This window comes from Zeugodacus cucurbitae, chromosome 6 (assembly GCF_028554725.1).
Source record: "Zeugodacus cucurbitae isolate PBARC_wt_2022May chromosome 6, idZeuCucr1.2, whole genome shotgun sequence".
Lineage (NCBI taxonomy): Eukaryota > Metazoa > Arthropoda > Insecta > Diptera > Tephritidae > Zeugodacus > Zeugodacus cucurbitae.
In genome coordinates this window covers 68,470,230-68,484,078 of record NC_071671.1, presented here as the reverse complement: position 1 = coordinate 68,484,078, position 13,849 = coordinate 68,470,230, and the positions used below count along the sequence as shown (strand labels likewise).

Genomic DNA, 13,849 nt, shown 5'->3' with positions numbered 1-13,849 from the left:
CATATTAGAACTTTAGTGCTTTGAAAACTTAATGTTAATAAGCATTACTTAGATGTTATACGGCAATAAATTTTTATTGGCCAGCCGTCGGTTGTCACCCCGTTATCGGCAGTCTGTAAGTTGGGCAAAACAAAATTGCGAATCACTCGAACACATGTATAAATATTTGTCTCTTATCAAAGAAACAAAAATTGTATTAAGTCAACATAAATACTTTTTATTGGATATAAAAAGAATTACTTTGAAGTAGGTGTGGAATTTCTTTAGATCGTTATAGACTAAGATAATGGATGGGAATAGTCCGAAAGCGTAGGTAAGCGCCATTAGATCTCTGATTAGCTAACTCCATAACATACACCAAGTACTTGAGTCATACTGGTTTCATCACAATAAATACATAATAAAGCATGCTATATACATATATGATACATTGATAAGTTTTCTTAACTTTCAAAATCAAAATGGATTTTATTGCTTGCTAGCAAAGTACCTATAGTAACAGGTTTACGGTAATGTTAGAGTAAATTATATGTCTTGAAAGCGGAAATATCTGGACTGTGTTCTTCGCTCAAAAAATCTACAAATATATTTCTAACAAAATCCGTCAATGGTTCCACTCACTTCATTAAGAGGTACAGAACTTTGTGTAAATATTTTACAAAACTCTAATTATCTATTATACATATACTATAGTTATTACAGTTACTTATTCAAAGAAATTTGTTTCCTCTGAATATCTCCGTATACTTTCAGCTACCCACGTCTCACTACCCGATCCTTAAGTCATATCTATATTATTAATCCTAAATATTTTCAATTCTCTGCTTAAGGGATTAGAGCATAAACAAATAAATATAAAATATCTCGAGCGCATCAGAGAATCTTACAGAAACCCTAAGCAAAATGGTGCTGCTGCATACACTAGTCCAATTGTATTAACAACACGCGAGTTCAAATTAACACTCGCTAACAATTTTTCTAATACTATGTACTACAAGTGTATACTGTTAGAGTTATATGTCTCATAGTGATAAGAATTTTTACAACCGCAATATAGTATTTGTAGACAAGCTAAGGAAAGCACACAATGAAATTAGTATATAAACAATAAGACGCTTTTGTTGGCGCTATGGCTTTCTCCCAGAGATCATTATAATTAGCGGTATCGCTAGCCAATATTTCCATTCATTTGGAGCTGAGCGAGGACTTCAGTCGCGTTTGAGCGCTCGTGTTGATTAGACGTGTTGACGAAGATTTCTGGTAGGAACTAATTGTACAGCGAAATTTGATTTTAGATTGAAGTGCCCAATTCGTTTCGCTGATTAGATTGCGAAATTAAGACAAAGTTGAGTGCTGTTGTGTGACGAAGAATTTAACTGTCTTTATCTACGTGAAAATATTACATTAACGTATAAAGTGATTTAAATTTAGAAGCTAATTTTTATATGGAGTAAACCACAATAAATATAATAGCAACGTGTATCTAAGTGTTCGATTTATTGGCAGAAATGAAGTGTTTACAGGAAATGAAAAAAAATATTGACAATTGTGTTATTTAATAAAATTAAATAAATTAATTATATTCAGAAGTAAAGAGCTATTTGAAGTGCTGAGGCAGTTGTCGTCGCAATATTAATAAAAAATAAAAAAACAAATACTATAACGGTCAAAGTTTAAATAAAAAAATAATAATTTACATATATTAATAACCAGTTCTCAGCAAGGATTTTTAACGGAAATTCATACTAACAAATTTGCTAAGCATAATCACTTTTTATACACGGACTTTAGTAATGGCTATCGTCAGTGAAAACTCTCGTGCTTAAACCTTATCTTACTGGTTTTCAACAATAATTTTTTCCAATGGCTATGATCTTATCTCAGTAATAGAACATAATGAGTGTTATTTAAAGTTAAATGATAGTACTTATGTTTAGTTAGTAATCTTTATGGTAATACAACAGTTTGAGAGTCCGTTCAAAAGCATTATTTACATTTAGACTTAGCGATTCTAGATTAAATCATTCCCGTTTACTAGTCGCTTAAAATTTATTAATCAGACAATACGCGCTAGTCGTAGGCGGAGAAATACAAGTATAATGGATCAATTTGTTCATATTATTTTTTTTTACGGAGTAGTATTAGATCTCATCGCTTAAAAACCTGCAGCGTACTCTGATGAGCTGGAGACGGGTTTTCGTTTCTTAATATATTATACATAAACGTTTATAAAAATATATAAAATAGTGTAATTGTCGGATTCTTGATTCAAATTAATGCGATTTTTGGGTGACATTTTGTTTATCTTTAAGTCTTTTAAGTCCTTAAAAATTAACCAGGACAAAATAGAAAATGTATTAGTTTTGGTTTTTTCATAATTTGGAATATATTCGGTGGTTTGGAAGATATATATTAATTAACAAAAATCATATTTTTAAGGAACAGTGTAAGTTAATTAAAAATAGGATCTTAGCACTGTCACAAATTTCCTTAAGAGAATTATAGAATGCGAAAAATAAAAAAAAATAACTTTGGCTTTCTCTAGATAATCGTGTAGTACTGTTTAACTTCCAGGTCAAATAGAAAGTATTAAATGTGTTATTCGGGCCGTTTCGAAAAAAAGCTATTAGTTTGCATATTCAGTTCTCGTCGGAATTAAAATTAAGGAATTTTCCACCATAAATAAAAATGTATAAAATATTTTTAAGAATTTTGAAAAATTGTTCCACCTTTCATCAGAGTGAATATCTTATTTTTAAAACCCTGTTATTTAATTTTTGAGCGAAAAAATTTTTTTTTGTAACAATCCTTGTGAGATGGCACCAAATTCCACATCAGTTGGTGCTTTGTGTGACTACAAAGCCATAAGGAATCCATAAATATTTATTGTGTTTTCATTAGTTTGCATATGCGGTTCTAATTAAACAGAATGCTTATAAAAGGAGGGCATTTAGCTTTGTTTTGCAAATTTGTGTTAAATTTTTATGGTGTTTGTAATGCAAATGTCTTAAATAATATTTATCTATATTAAGTACTTACACGTTAATATATGTACAAGTATGTATGCATGTACCAATAAAATGGTACATATTATACAAATGAACGTCATATTCCCAGTTATTTCATTCAGGCAATTAAACGGTTTGTTACACTTCGAAGTGTGAACATTGCATGCTCATGAATTGTGTTATTATTTGTTTGTGTGTACTCACATCTCAATTACATACAACAATATAATAATAAAGAATTCATAAAAAATAATCAATGTGGCACTTTAAATTTGTTACTTGTTGCACAGTGTCGTAATAGCGGGAGAAATGAAATGTCTTCAGCTAGCAAATAAACTTTATTTTTCTCTCTTTTCTTTTTAGCGAAAGACTACTTCTCTGAAACAGCATCAAAATGGTTAGCAGTAGCTATAATGTTTCAATGCAAGGTCCTCCAGAGCCTGCGGAAGACTTAAAAAAATCAGAGAGTTTACCGGGACCAAGTGACTTTCAGGCAACACAAAAGTAAGTCGGTCTGTTTAAATGAGTTATTTGCGCTTTTCCAAACACTTTTCTTTTGGTCTTTTATTTGCAGCAAGAGTAGTACTATAGAAAAGAATTATCCTTATTCGGAGTTGGTAAGTTGTAGTTGTGAAGAAATTAAATTGAAAGTCAATCTTAAAAATTATATATGATAAATGGTCGGAAAATATTATAAAACAAACTTCAAATCTTATCACCAATACAAATATTATGTTAATACTCGCCGTAACTAACACTCCCCAGACTAATTAGTACCAAGCGTTATGCCATTTTGTACTAAATGAAGTCTAAATACTTTAAAGTACCAGTACTCAGTATTTTTACGTAAACATCATTGGTTGTTGTAGTCATTTTATAAAAAAAAATCCTTTTCCGGAATCAGAATCGCTCTGATTGGTAAAACTATATGAACGGAAGTTAGTAGAAGTCTTTCGTTTTCCTAAAGTATGTTTTCGGTGAGATTATGTCGATACTCAGACCAACAAAAGTTATTTACGTTACGTTACGTTAAGTTAGAGTTCTATTGAAGACTTATTACTTAGAATTCGTCATATTCATTCCAGTTTCGTTATGCAACAATATGGGATCATTTGACCATTGCCATCGGTGTGTTGGCGGCATCGCTAGCTTCAGTTTGCGTACCATACAATGTCATCATTTACGCCGAATTCACGACGCTGCTCATAGATCGCGATGTGGGTAACGGTACCTCAACGCCTGCGCCGATTTTGAATATTTTCGGCGGTGGTAAACAGCTGTAAGTGTTGCAATTCGTTAATAAATGAATTTATACCTATAAATATCGTTTGATTTTAGTACAAGTGCGACTCATGCCGAGAATATGCAGGCGGTTAAAGATGATGCGTTGGCTTTCGGTTTGGGCACGGTGGCTGGTTGCGTTGTCCAGATGTTGCTATTAAGTTTGGCGGTCAATATGTTGAATACAGTGGCATTGAAACAGATTGCGCAGATACGAAAATTATTTTTGGAGTCTATTTTGCGTCAGGATATGTCTTGGTATGACACTTCCGCTGGCAATACATTTGCCAATAAGATGACAGAGTATGTGTGAAGTGATTGTTTCAACTCTTACGACATTTCTCTAAATCATTTAATTGATTGCAGGGATTTGGATAAAATGAAGGAGGGAATTGGCGAAAAGGTTGCGATGTTTGTATTCCTTATAATGACGTTTGTAGCGGGTGCTATCTTCTCATTTATCTATGGCTGGCTCTTAACACTCGTAGTGCTCAGTTGCTGTCCGTTTATTATTGTATCAACGGCACTGGTGGCTAAAATTCAGGGGACTTTCACAGAAAAGGAATTGAAAGCTTACTCGAATGCCGGTGCGGTCGCTGAAGAAGTCTTCTCGGGCATACGTACGGTATTTGCTTTTAGCGGCGAACGCAAAGAAACGGAAAGATTCGCCAAATTGCTGGTGCCAGCTGAGGTGATGGGTCGAAAGAAAGGTTTTTACTCCGGTGTCGGCGCTGGCGTTATGTGGTTCATTATTTACATTGCCTATGCGATAGCTATTTGGTTTGGCATTCAATTGATATTGAAGTACCGCTATATGGATGAGAAAGTATATACCGCTGGATCGTTAGTTATTGTACTATTCAGTATTATAATGGGTGCACAGAACTTGGGCTTCTCATTGCCCCATGTGGAGGCATTCGCCACGGCAAAGGGGGCGGCACAAAATGTCTTTGCCACCATCGATCGCACGTCAAAGATTGACCCCTTGAATGAGAGTGGCGCCAAAGTGGAAAAAGTTGTGGGTGATATAAGTTTCGAAAATTTGCATTTCCGTTATCCCGCACGACCAGACGTACAAGTACTTAAAGGGTTCTCATTAAATGTTCGCGCTGGCCAAACCGTTGCATTAGTGGGACCATCGGGTTGTGGTAAGTCGACCACATTGCAGCTGCTGCAGCGTTTCTATGATGCACCGAATGGTTGTGTACGTCTCGATGGACGTGATTTGCGTGAATTGAATGTAGGATGGTTGCGTGCACAGATTGGTGTAGTCGGTCAAGAACCAGTGTTATTCGCTACCACCGTTCGTGAGAATATACGTTATGGCAAACCCTCGGCAACACATGAAGAAATTGAGAAGGCCGCCCGTATGGCCAATTGTCACGAATTCATTGTCAAGCTACCAAGCGGTTATGATACGATGGTGGGCGAACGTGGTGCGCAAATTTCTGGTGGCCAGAAACAGCGTATAGCCATTGCACGTGCACTCATACGAAACCCCAAGATATTGTTGCTGGATGAGGCGACCTCGGCTTTGGATCCCACATCCGAACGTCGTGTGCAGGACGCACTTGATGTGGCCAGTCAAGGACGTACCACCTTGGTGGTGTCACATCGTCTTTCGACAGTGACCAACGCTGATTTGATAGTATTTGTTAAAGACGGTGTTGTTGCTGAGCAGGGTACACACGATGAACTTATGCGCTCCGGCGGACTTTACTGCAAATTGGTAATGATATCGAAACGTAAGGAAGAAGAAGAGGCGTTAGCGAACACCTCCAAAACAGTGCGACAGCGTAAGCAACAATTGCAAGTGGATGATAACTCCGACGATGAAGATGAAACGAGTATGGACGAAGCGGACACGGAAAGCGTTGCAAGCAGAAGTAGGATAAACAAACAATTTTTGTTTTCATTTGCTAAGCATAATATTGCATAATATAAACTGTTCTTTTACAGAAAAATCGAAAAAGAAGAAGCCTAAGGCGGAAAAGCATAAGATTACTTTTGGACAACTGATGAAAATGAATGCTCCCGAGTGGCGTTACATACTAATCGGCTGCATAGCGGCCATGCTGCATGGTGCTACATTTCCAACATGGGCTGTGCTCTTTGGTGACTTCTTTGGCGTAAGTAACGCGTAATATATAAATACAAATCTATATATTTTCATACATATATTCGATTTGCCTTTAGATTCTATCCGATCCCGACGACGATTACATCACAAGGCAATCGATATTCTTTGCAATTTTCTTCGTCATTATTGGCGTTATAAGCGGTGTTAGCTCACTTTTACAAACCTATATGTTCAGCACCGCGGGTGTGAAAATGACATCTCGTCTGCGTAATGATGCGTTCAAGGCCATAATAAGGCAAGAGGTCGCCTACTTCGATGACCAACGAAACTCAGTGGGTGCGCTATGTGCACGCCTCGCCGGCGATTGTTCGAACGTGCAGGGTGCAACGGGCTCGCGCATTGGCATCATTGTGCAAGCCATCTCTACACTAACTATCGGCGTAATTCTATCGTTCACATACTCTTGGAATTTGACACTGGTCACCTTGGTTACTGTGCCGCTCGTGTGTGCTTGCATACTGTTCGAAGCACGATTCATGGAGGCGAGCACGCATACAGAGAGATTGGCAATTGAAGATGCGTCGCGTGTTGCAGTGGAGGCAATAGCTAACATACGCACCGTAACCAGTCTTGGACAGGAACGCTATGTGCTGCAGCGTTATTATGATCAAATAGACAAAGCTGATAAGGCGTGTCGCAGGAAGGTGCGCTACCGTGGTTTGGTGTACGGTATGGGGCAAACGGCACCCTTCTTAGCCTATGGTATTTCTTTGTATTACGGTGGTATTTTGGTAGCCAATGATGGGCTCCCCTATGAAGATATTATAAAGTGAGTCCAAATAAATGTTTCAAGTATTGTTCGTCCAACTAAAAAATATGCAAACCTTTAGAGTTTCCGAAGGTCTTATTTTCGGCTCCTGGATGTTAGGTCAGGCTCTATCATATGCGCCCAATGTTAGTGCTGCCGTACTTTCGGCAGGACGCTTACTAAAACTGTTTCAACGCACACCCGCCTTGTACAATCCGTCAGATAAACCATATAACACATCCATAGTGAGTTCTCAAACTATTATACGTTAGTGCTGTTAAAGCTTTATTCATACATTTCAACATTTCAGAAATCTGAAGGCGACATTACTTATGAAAACGTCGATTTCAATTACCCCAATCGCAAAGGCATAACTATCTTGCAGAACCTTAGTTTAACCATCAAAGGTGGCACTACAGTGGCTTTAGTCGGACCTTCAGGTTCAGGCAAGTCCACATGTGTACAACTACTGTTACGTTATTATGATCCTGTTCGTGGTGAAGTCAATGTGAGTGGTGTACCAACAACGGAATTCCCATTCGATAACTTACGTGCCGGCATGGGTCTAGTTTCACAAGAACCCGTTTTATTTGACCGGACCATTGCTGAAAATATCGCCTACGGTAACAATTTCCGCACTGACATCCCTATGGCTGAAATTATTGAAGCAGCGAAGAAATCGAACATACATCAGTTTATCACCTCTTTGCCACAAGGCTACAACACGCGTCTGGGCAGCAAGGGCGCTCAATTGTCTGGTGGTCAGAAGCAACGCATTGCCATAGCACGCGCTATGGTACGCAATCCGAAGATATTGATATTGGACGAGGCTACGTCGGCATTGGATATGGAAAGTGAGAAGGTGGTGCAAGAAGCACTGGACGCGGCGCGCAGTGGTCGTACTTGTCTGACCATTGCGCATCGACTTACCACAGTGCGAGATGCGGACCTCATATGTGTGCTGAAGAAAGGTGTGGTAGTGGAGAAAGGCAATCACGAAGAATTAATGGCATTGAATGGCATCTACGCCGAGTTGTATATGATGCAGCAAGTAGCCTAATGGCTGGATCATCTGGGCAGTTACGTTATATGTCATTAATTTGTTATTCAAGATAACCTGATATTTATGTACATAAAGTTAAGTCGAATGTAACGTAGCTTTAACTTTATTGTTATTTTTTAAGAGTAAACTAGATAAATACATAGAATTTTAATTTAATATCTTAAATCGTTAAAGATCGGTTCAAGGTTTCAAGGTTATTATTTTCTTCCAATACCTCATTTATTTTGATTTTTAAATTAGTCATATCTCATTTTATATTGCTCTGAAAATATCTGGCTGGATAAGAACTACTGGTCCCACTATATATTATTTCTTATTTCAGCCATCGCTCAATTCTTTCTTAAAGCCAATAGCCTTTATGGAAACTACTTATAAAAGATAAGTGATATACTAATTTTGCTTCAGAGCCTACTGTCCGTCATAGCGCCAGGATTGGCAAGCGCATTTTTACGTTCTTGTATGGCGCACGTAAGTTTTCGGAAGGGACCCAAAGGAAGTCCTAAAGACTTCAAATCCGCTTCGGTTAACAGTATCAAAGTGTCCAGATCAATTTGCTGCTTCTGAAAACTAAGATAAAAAAATCATGTCACTTCGATTTGCTCTCAAATCTTTTTATGTCTTTAAAATACTCACACAGACAAATACTCATCCAAGCCCCATGCGGTGAGAAAACGCGCTATTGGATTGCCCGCATTGTCCTGCTCATCGTCGCTATAGCCATCCGCACCCTCAGAATCGGAGTCAGATATATTGAGAAAAGAACGTTGTTTGTTGCTACGCGATTTCGTCACTGTTGCACCGCTACTTTGCCTTGTCGTCGTGCTAGTACTCGTGGTGCCAGTTTCCAGGTCATGTGGCATATAGTTATCTGGCTGTAATTGACTGAGCGCCGCAGTCACTGAGCGACGGAACGCTATGCTGCCTAACATTGGACGATCGAATAGACCAGCTGGCCGTTGCATTGCGAACTCCTCACTTAATCTTCCGGTGGGTATTAGCGAATCTCCAAGAATGTCGGGTTGTGAAAAGGAACGTGAAAGTGTGCCGTAACCCAACTTAGTGGTTTCACGTTCCCGATCACTGCACGGTTCGTCCACTTCGAAAACATCGCTGATTTTGCCGCGTTTGCTGTTCTCATCGTTTGAGCTGAACGTGCCCACATACAAGACCTCCGAGTCGCGTTGCACTCCTATAAGCGAGGTTACCGTGCGTTTGCCATCCGGTTCAATGCCACCAATCTTGAAGCCGGTCTCTTCTGCTTTACTTGAATGATTACATGTGTGTTGGTGACTGCGCAACTTCTTCTGCATCGTACCGGCACGACTCGCAAGCGAACCTACACTACCGCCGCTACCGCTGCCCGGTGATACGAGTTCACTAAATTTCGTGGCAGTACTGCCGCTACTAATGCTTGGACAAGGCGCAGCAGCTGACGACGAGTCGCGCGACGGTTTGTGCAGATTTCCTTGGCTGGACCAAATCTTCTGTTTAAGTGTTGATAACATTTTAGACTTATTGCCGCTGTTCGTGAGTGTCGTTGCTTTGCTGCTCGTATCAAAGTGTTCACTTTCTAGTTTCTGTTGACGTTTCATATATTCGCGCATGCGTTTCTCACAATTCTTCTCCGCAAGTTCACGCATAGCTTTGGCCTTTTTCCTGCAAAGGAACATAACATGAAAAAATGTTTAGAAGAATTTTAGGTGTATGAATAAGCTTACTTGTCGTTGGTCTCGAAATTCGCTGTGGCGCTATCCAAATACCGTAGAATGTCATCGCGATTGTTGATGGCGGCCAAATCTTTAGCACTATGACGATCAATATCAAGCGCATAAATATTTACGCCGAATTTCACAAGAAAGTCCACACAATGCAGATGACCCTTGGCTGAGGCTAAATGTAGCGCCGTATTGCCGAATTGGTCACATTTGTCAGGGTCACCTCTTAGAAGAGATAACAATTACTATATAATTTTATATATGTATGCAAGTAGTTAATTACCCTCTACCACAGAGCAAACGCAATGCATCCAAACGTCCCTCAAAGGATGCCCATAGCACAGGAGTCATAGAATCATCGTCTTTGGCATTGGCATCTTTACGTGTAGCTTCCTTTAGAACGTCAAGTAAGCCATCTTTTGCCGCTCTGCAAATTAGCAAATTTGAAACATCAGTAAAAGAATCTGCTGTCAGTGTCTTCTACTACTTGAGTCTACTTTCCTTTTACCGTGATTGCATTTCCTACTAAATTAAAACATTATTGATAAGATAAGCCTCATGGGACATGAGTCAAACAGACTCAGAAGCAATGGATGAAGAATGGGAATACGAATGTTAATTTTCAACGCACACATTTTTATTGAACATGAGGCTTAAGAAGAATGAACTTTTGTATTTCAATGGAGTACGGAAAATAACACCATACTGAGCATCACGATTTCCATAAAAGGAAGAAATAGCTTCGGACAATATAAAGGGTTCTCAGCGGTCATATATTTACTGTGCTTAGAGAGATTGGAAGAGAATTTAAGATCCATAATGAATGCAGATAGAAGATTCTCAAATAAATGACTATTTGTAATTAATTATTTATCTATTCTCGATTAATTTTTACTAAACGCCTATGTTTACCTTTTGTACAATGAACAACCCTAAGTAAGACATGGTATCGGAATCGTCCATATAACATGAAGTAAAATATTGTATGTATAATACTTTGGATATAAAAGGTGTCCTAGATCTATTAGTAGCTGACAACGAATTCAAAACGACTTTTTAGTGAAATTATAAAATCTAAAGTCGAACTGGAGCGGTGGAACCCGTGAAATCAGAAGCTTGCTTGTAAATACCTCATATTTTATTATAATATGTCTCTGGTATAAGCGCAGATGATATACATACATATCTATGTACTATATAAATGCATATATGTATGTATGTATGGTTGATTGGTAATAATTGAGAAAGATGACAATTGCAAACGTGTTGAACTTTATCTGAAGTCAAGAATGTTGTTGTTATGTGAGGAAATGTATTTTTAATATACCATATGCAAGTGTATATACTTATATATATGTATGTTTGTATGTATGTGTTTGTAAGAATATTTAGGTACTCACTTGTGAAATCTTTCTGAAGACATGCCTGGTTTTTTGCTTCTTTTTAATGACTTTCAATTCGCTGTTCGTATGCGATAGACTCCACAATGATCACGTTTCACATATAGGCCACTCACTCAACAGTCAGTGGGCAAAATTACTTGTACATGTATGTATATATGTATTTAAAAAGAAATTTATGTTGTATGTTTTTATGTATGTATCTATGTATGTATCATTCACTGCACTTTTGTTTCATTACTGTTTCGGACTGTAAGAGAATGCCAATGTTTTGATTTGACTAAAAAAAAAACGTTGAACGTTGCTTGTATGCGCATATGTATGTGTGTAAATATGTATGACAAAATAATAATAAAAACATTGTTCATTAACCTTTGTTATATATATGTATATTTTCGCGGCCTATCGGTTAATGTTCATCGAAATCTGTTTTGATCGAGAGCCTATATATTTTTGGAACCACTTTTTCTATTATTAACATGTAACCAACCGTCACTCGAGTTCAAAGCCCACCGGGTGGCAGTTAAGATTAAACCCACTCCGGCTAAAATATGAGTATGTGTAGAAGTGTGTGACATCAAAATTACTTCTAGTAAAGACTCGGCCTAGAGATCAATTAAAAGTAATATATGTATGTATATGGATATTTATAGCGAAATGTTACATTACTTATGTGTGTACATACAATGTAAATATTGTGCTATGTTCATACACATTAAATGAAACGTGGTACGCTATAACGGTACTTTAATTTAAAGTTCACTCAACTGTTGACAGATAGTTGACGAATGTAATAATTTCGTTGACATGTAGGTACATACATATATAAAGACTAAATAATGAATAAATATGCTTATACGTATGTACACTTTTTGTTGTATATACACTTCCATTAATTTGTTTTAGTGATTTTACCGCAGAGTCAACAAAAATACCAAACACAAACACAACCGAAATGTATTTGAATAAAGCGTAAACACACACAAAGAAACACACAGGCATATGCTGAAAAAGTTGTTATAATTACCACTGGCTCTAATCACAAAAGAAAAAAACATGAATAGTGTTCACCAATAATTAGTATATGCAAAGTATATGAGCAAAAACAATGTATAACTTTATGTACAACACAAAATAACAAATACAATTGACTACAACACTATTGTAGTGAAGCGACGTGTACACACGCAGCTGCAACTTTTTCTTAACGCGTCCCAAGCGAGTTTTCTTTCTACCACTTCTATCACTTGGCTGCAGCAAGTGTTAACGCGATCACTTGATTCACGGAGTTGTTGGCGCAATGAGTGGCATATAAAGCAGGGATAAAGGGATGTCCAACTTATTCCAGCGTGAGAGCGCCTCAAAATAAGCGTTTTTTATAACAATTTGCATTATTGCCAGACCAGACAAAATACAAATTTTTGGGCATTTAAATTAAAATACCCAACATTTATTACGGTTAAAAAAAATTTTATACTGAATTTTTAATATAAAAATTACATATTTAAATTTCTTTTAGCGATATTAAGGTACGTTAAAATTGCTTGTTTTCGAACTTTCAGTAATAAATAAGGAAAATTATCACTTGTCAACTGACAATTGATAATTTTTTTACAATTTTCCATGAAAAAATTAATTTCCCTATGCTGCATATCATAAAAAATTTCTTTACCCTCTTTTAAATTTCGCGTTTATATTTATATTTATTGTTTTAAGCTCTTATAAGTAATCTTGCACGGCGTTCAAAAATGTCTCTGTCGTATAATTTTTTTAGCAACATTTCAATATGGCCGTTCCAGTTTCCCAATTGCGAAACGTCAAAACCTACTGATTCCAGTCAACTGTCAAAGATTGGTAGGTTTTGACGTTTGTCCGTGCGCTCTCACTTCCAATGAAAATAGAGTTGGACATCTCTTTATCTCTGATATAAAGACTGCAGGAACTTTAGCTCGTGGAAAGCGTTTTGGCCAACATCAGTTGTTGTCTAATGAGAGTGTGCTTAGTTAACTTGGTATGCAGAATTTGAGCTGAGCCGTACATGGTAATGAGAGTTTTTTTGTCTCTTTGCCAACGGATGGTTGCTGAGCACGGAAATTTGTAACTAGTTAAATTTTGTGGTAGGTGTCTATGCTGTTTTTAACTTTACAAAACTCAGTTCCGGTTGTCGCTAATAAAAAATTGACCCCTACTTGGCAGCACTATGAACAAAAATTTTAAATAAGAAGAAATAAACTAAACGGAGAACGTAAAATGCGTAAAATATACGAAATTTCTTTAAACATTAATTCTTCATATTTTGCGCTGAAACCAAAACCAGCAGAACGATGGAAAATATATATTAGAACACAGTGGAAATATTTACATAGAATCGGTTTGATTTTTTCTCTAAATCACCTGAGGGTTAAAGCAGGGTTGCTGATCAGATAATTCTTATATTACCAAATTTTTGTACTTTAGTTTATTTCTTATATTTATTTTTTAAATTAGAAACAAA

At 37.1% G+C, this 13,849-nt stretch overlaps 2 protein-coding genes across 4 annotated transcripts; one reads left to right on the top strand and one right to left on the bottom strand.

Moving 5' to 3' along the window:
• The first annotated feature begins 1,106 nt into the window (after positions 1-1,106).
• Positions 1,107-8,396, top strand: Mdr49 (multidrug resistance protein homolog 49). 2 transcript variants are annotated; one of them, XM_011184036.3, is made up of 10 exons: positions 1,107-1,260; positions 3,372-3,512; positions 3,583-3,625; positions 4,094-4,287; positions 4,347-4,592; positions 4,656-6,175; positions 6,249-6,418; positions 6,486-7,198; positions 7,260-7,422; positions 7,488-8,396. In XM_011184036.3, exons 2-10 carry the CDS (start codon positions 3,403-3,405, stop codon positions 8,235-8,237), a joined length of 3,909 nt encoding a protein of 1,302 aa, XP_011182338.1. In that variant the 5' UTR covers positions 1,107-1,260; positions 3,372-3,402; the 3' UTR covers positions 8,238-8,396. The 2 variants fall into 2 exon arrangements, with proteins under 2 accessions (XP_011182338.1, XP_028895929.1); XM_029040096.2 differs by having other exon boundaries at positions 1,194-1,345.
• Positions 8,397-8,641: 245 nt separating this feature from the next.
• On the bottom strand, positions 8,642-13,284 carry LOC105212185 (pre-mRNA splicing regulator USH1G). 2 transcript variants are annotated; one of them, XM_011184029.3, is made up of 6 exons: positions 12,383-13,284; positions 11,356-11,635; positions 10,239-10,382; positions 9,959-10,180; positions 8,874-9,896; positions 8,642-8,807 (listed from the first exon to the last, which is right to left on the bottom strand). In XM_011184029.3, exons 2-6 carry the CDS (start codon positions 11,376-11,378, stop codon positions 8,642-8,644), a joined length of 1,578 nt encoding a protein of 525 aa, XP_011182331.1. In that variant the 5' UTR covers positions 11,379-11,635; positions 12,383-13,284. The 2 variants fall into 2 exon arrangements, with proteins under 2 accessions (XP_011182331.1, XP_011182332.1); XM_011184030.3 differs by having other exon boundaries at positions 11,356-11,605.
• Positions 13,285-13,849: the final 565 nt, after the last annotated feature.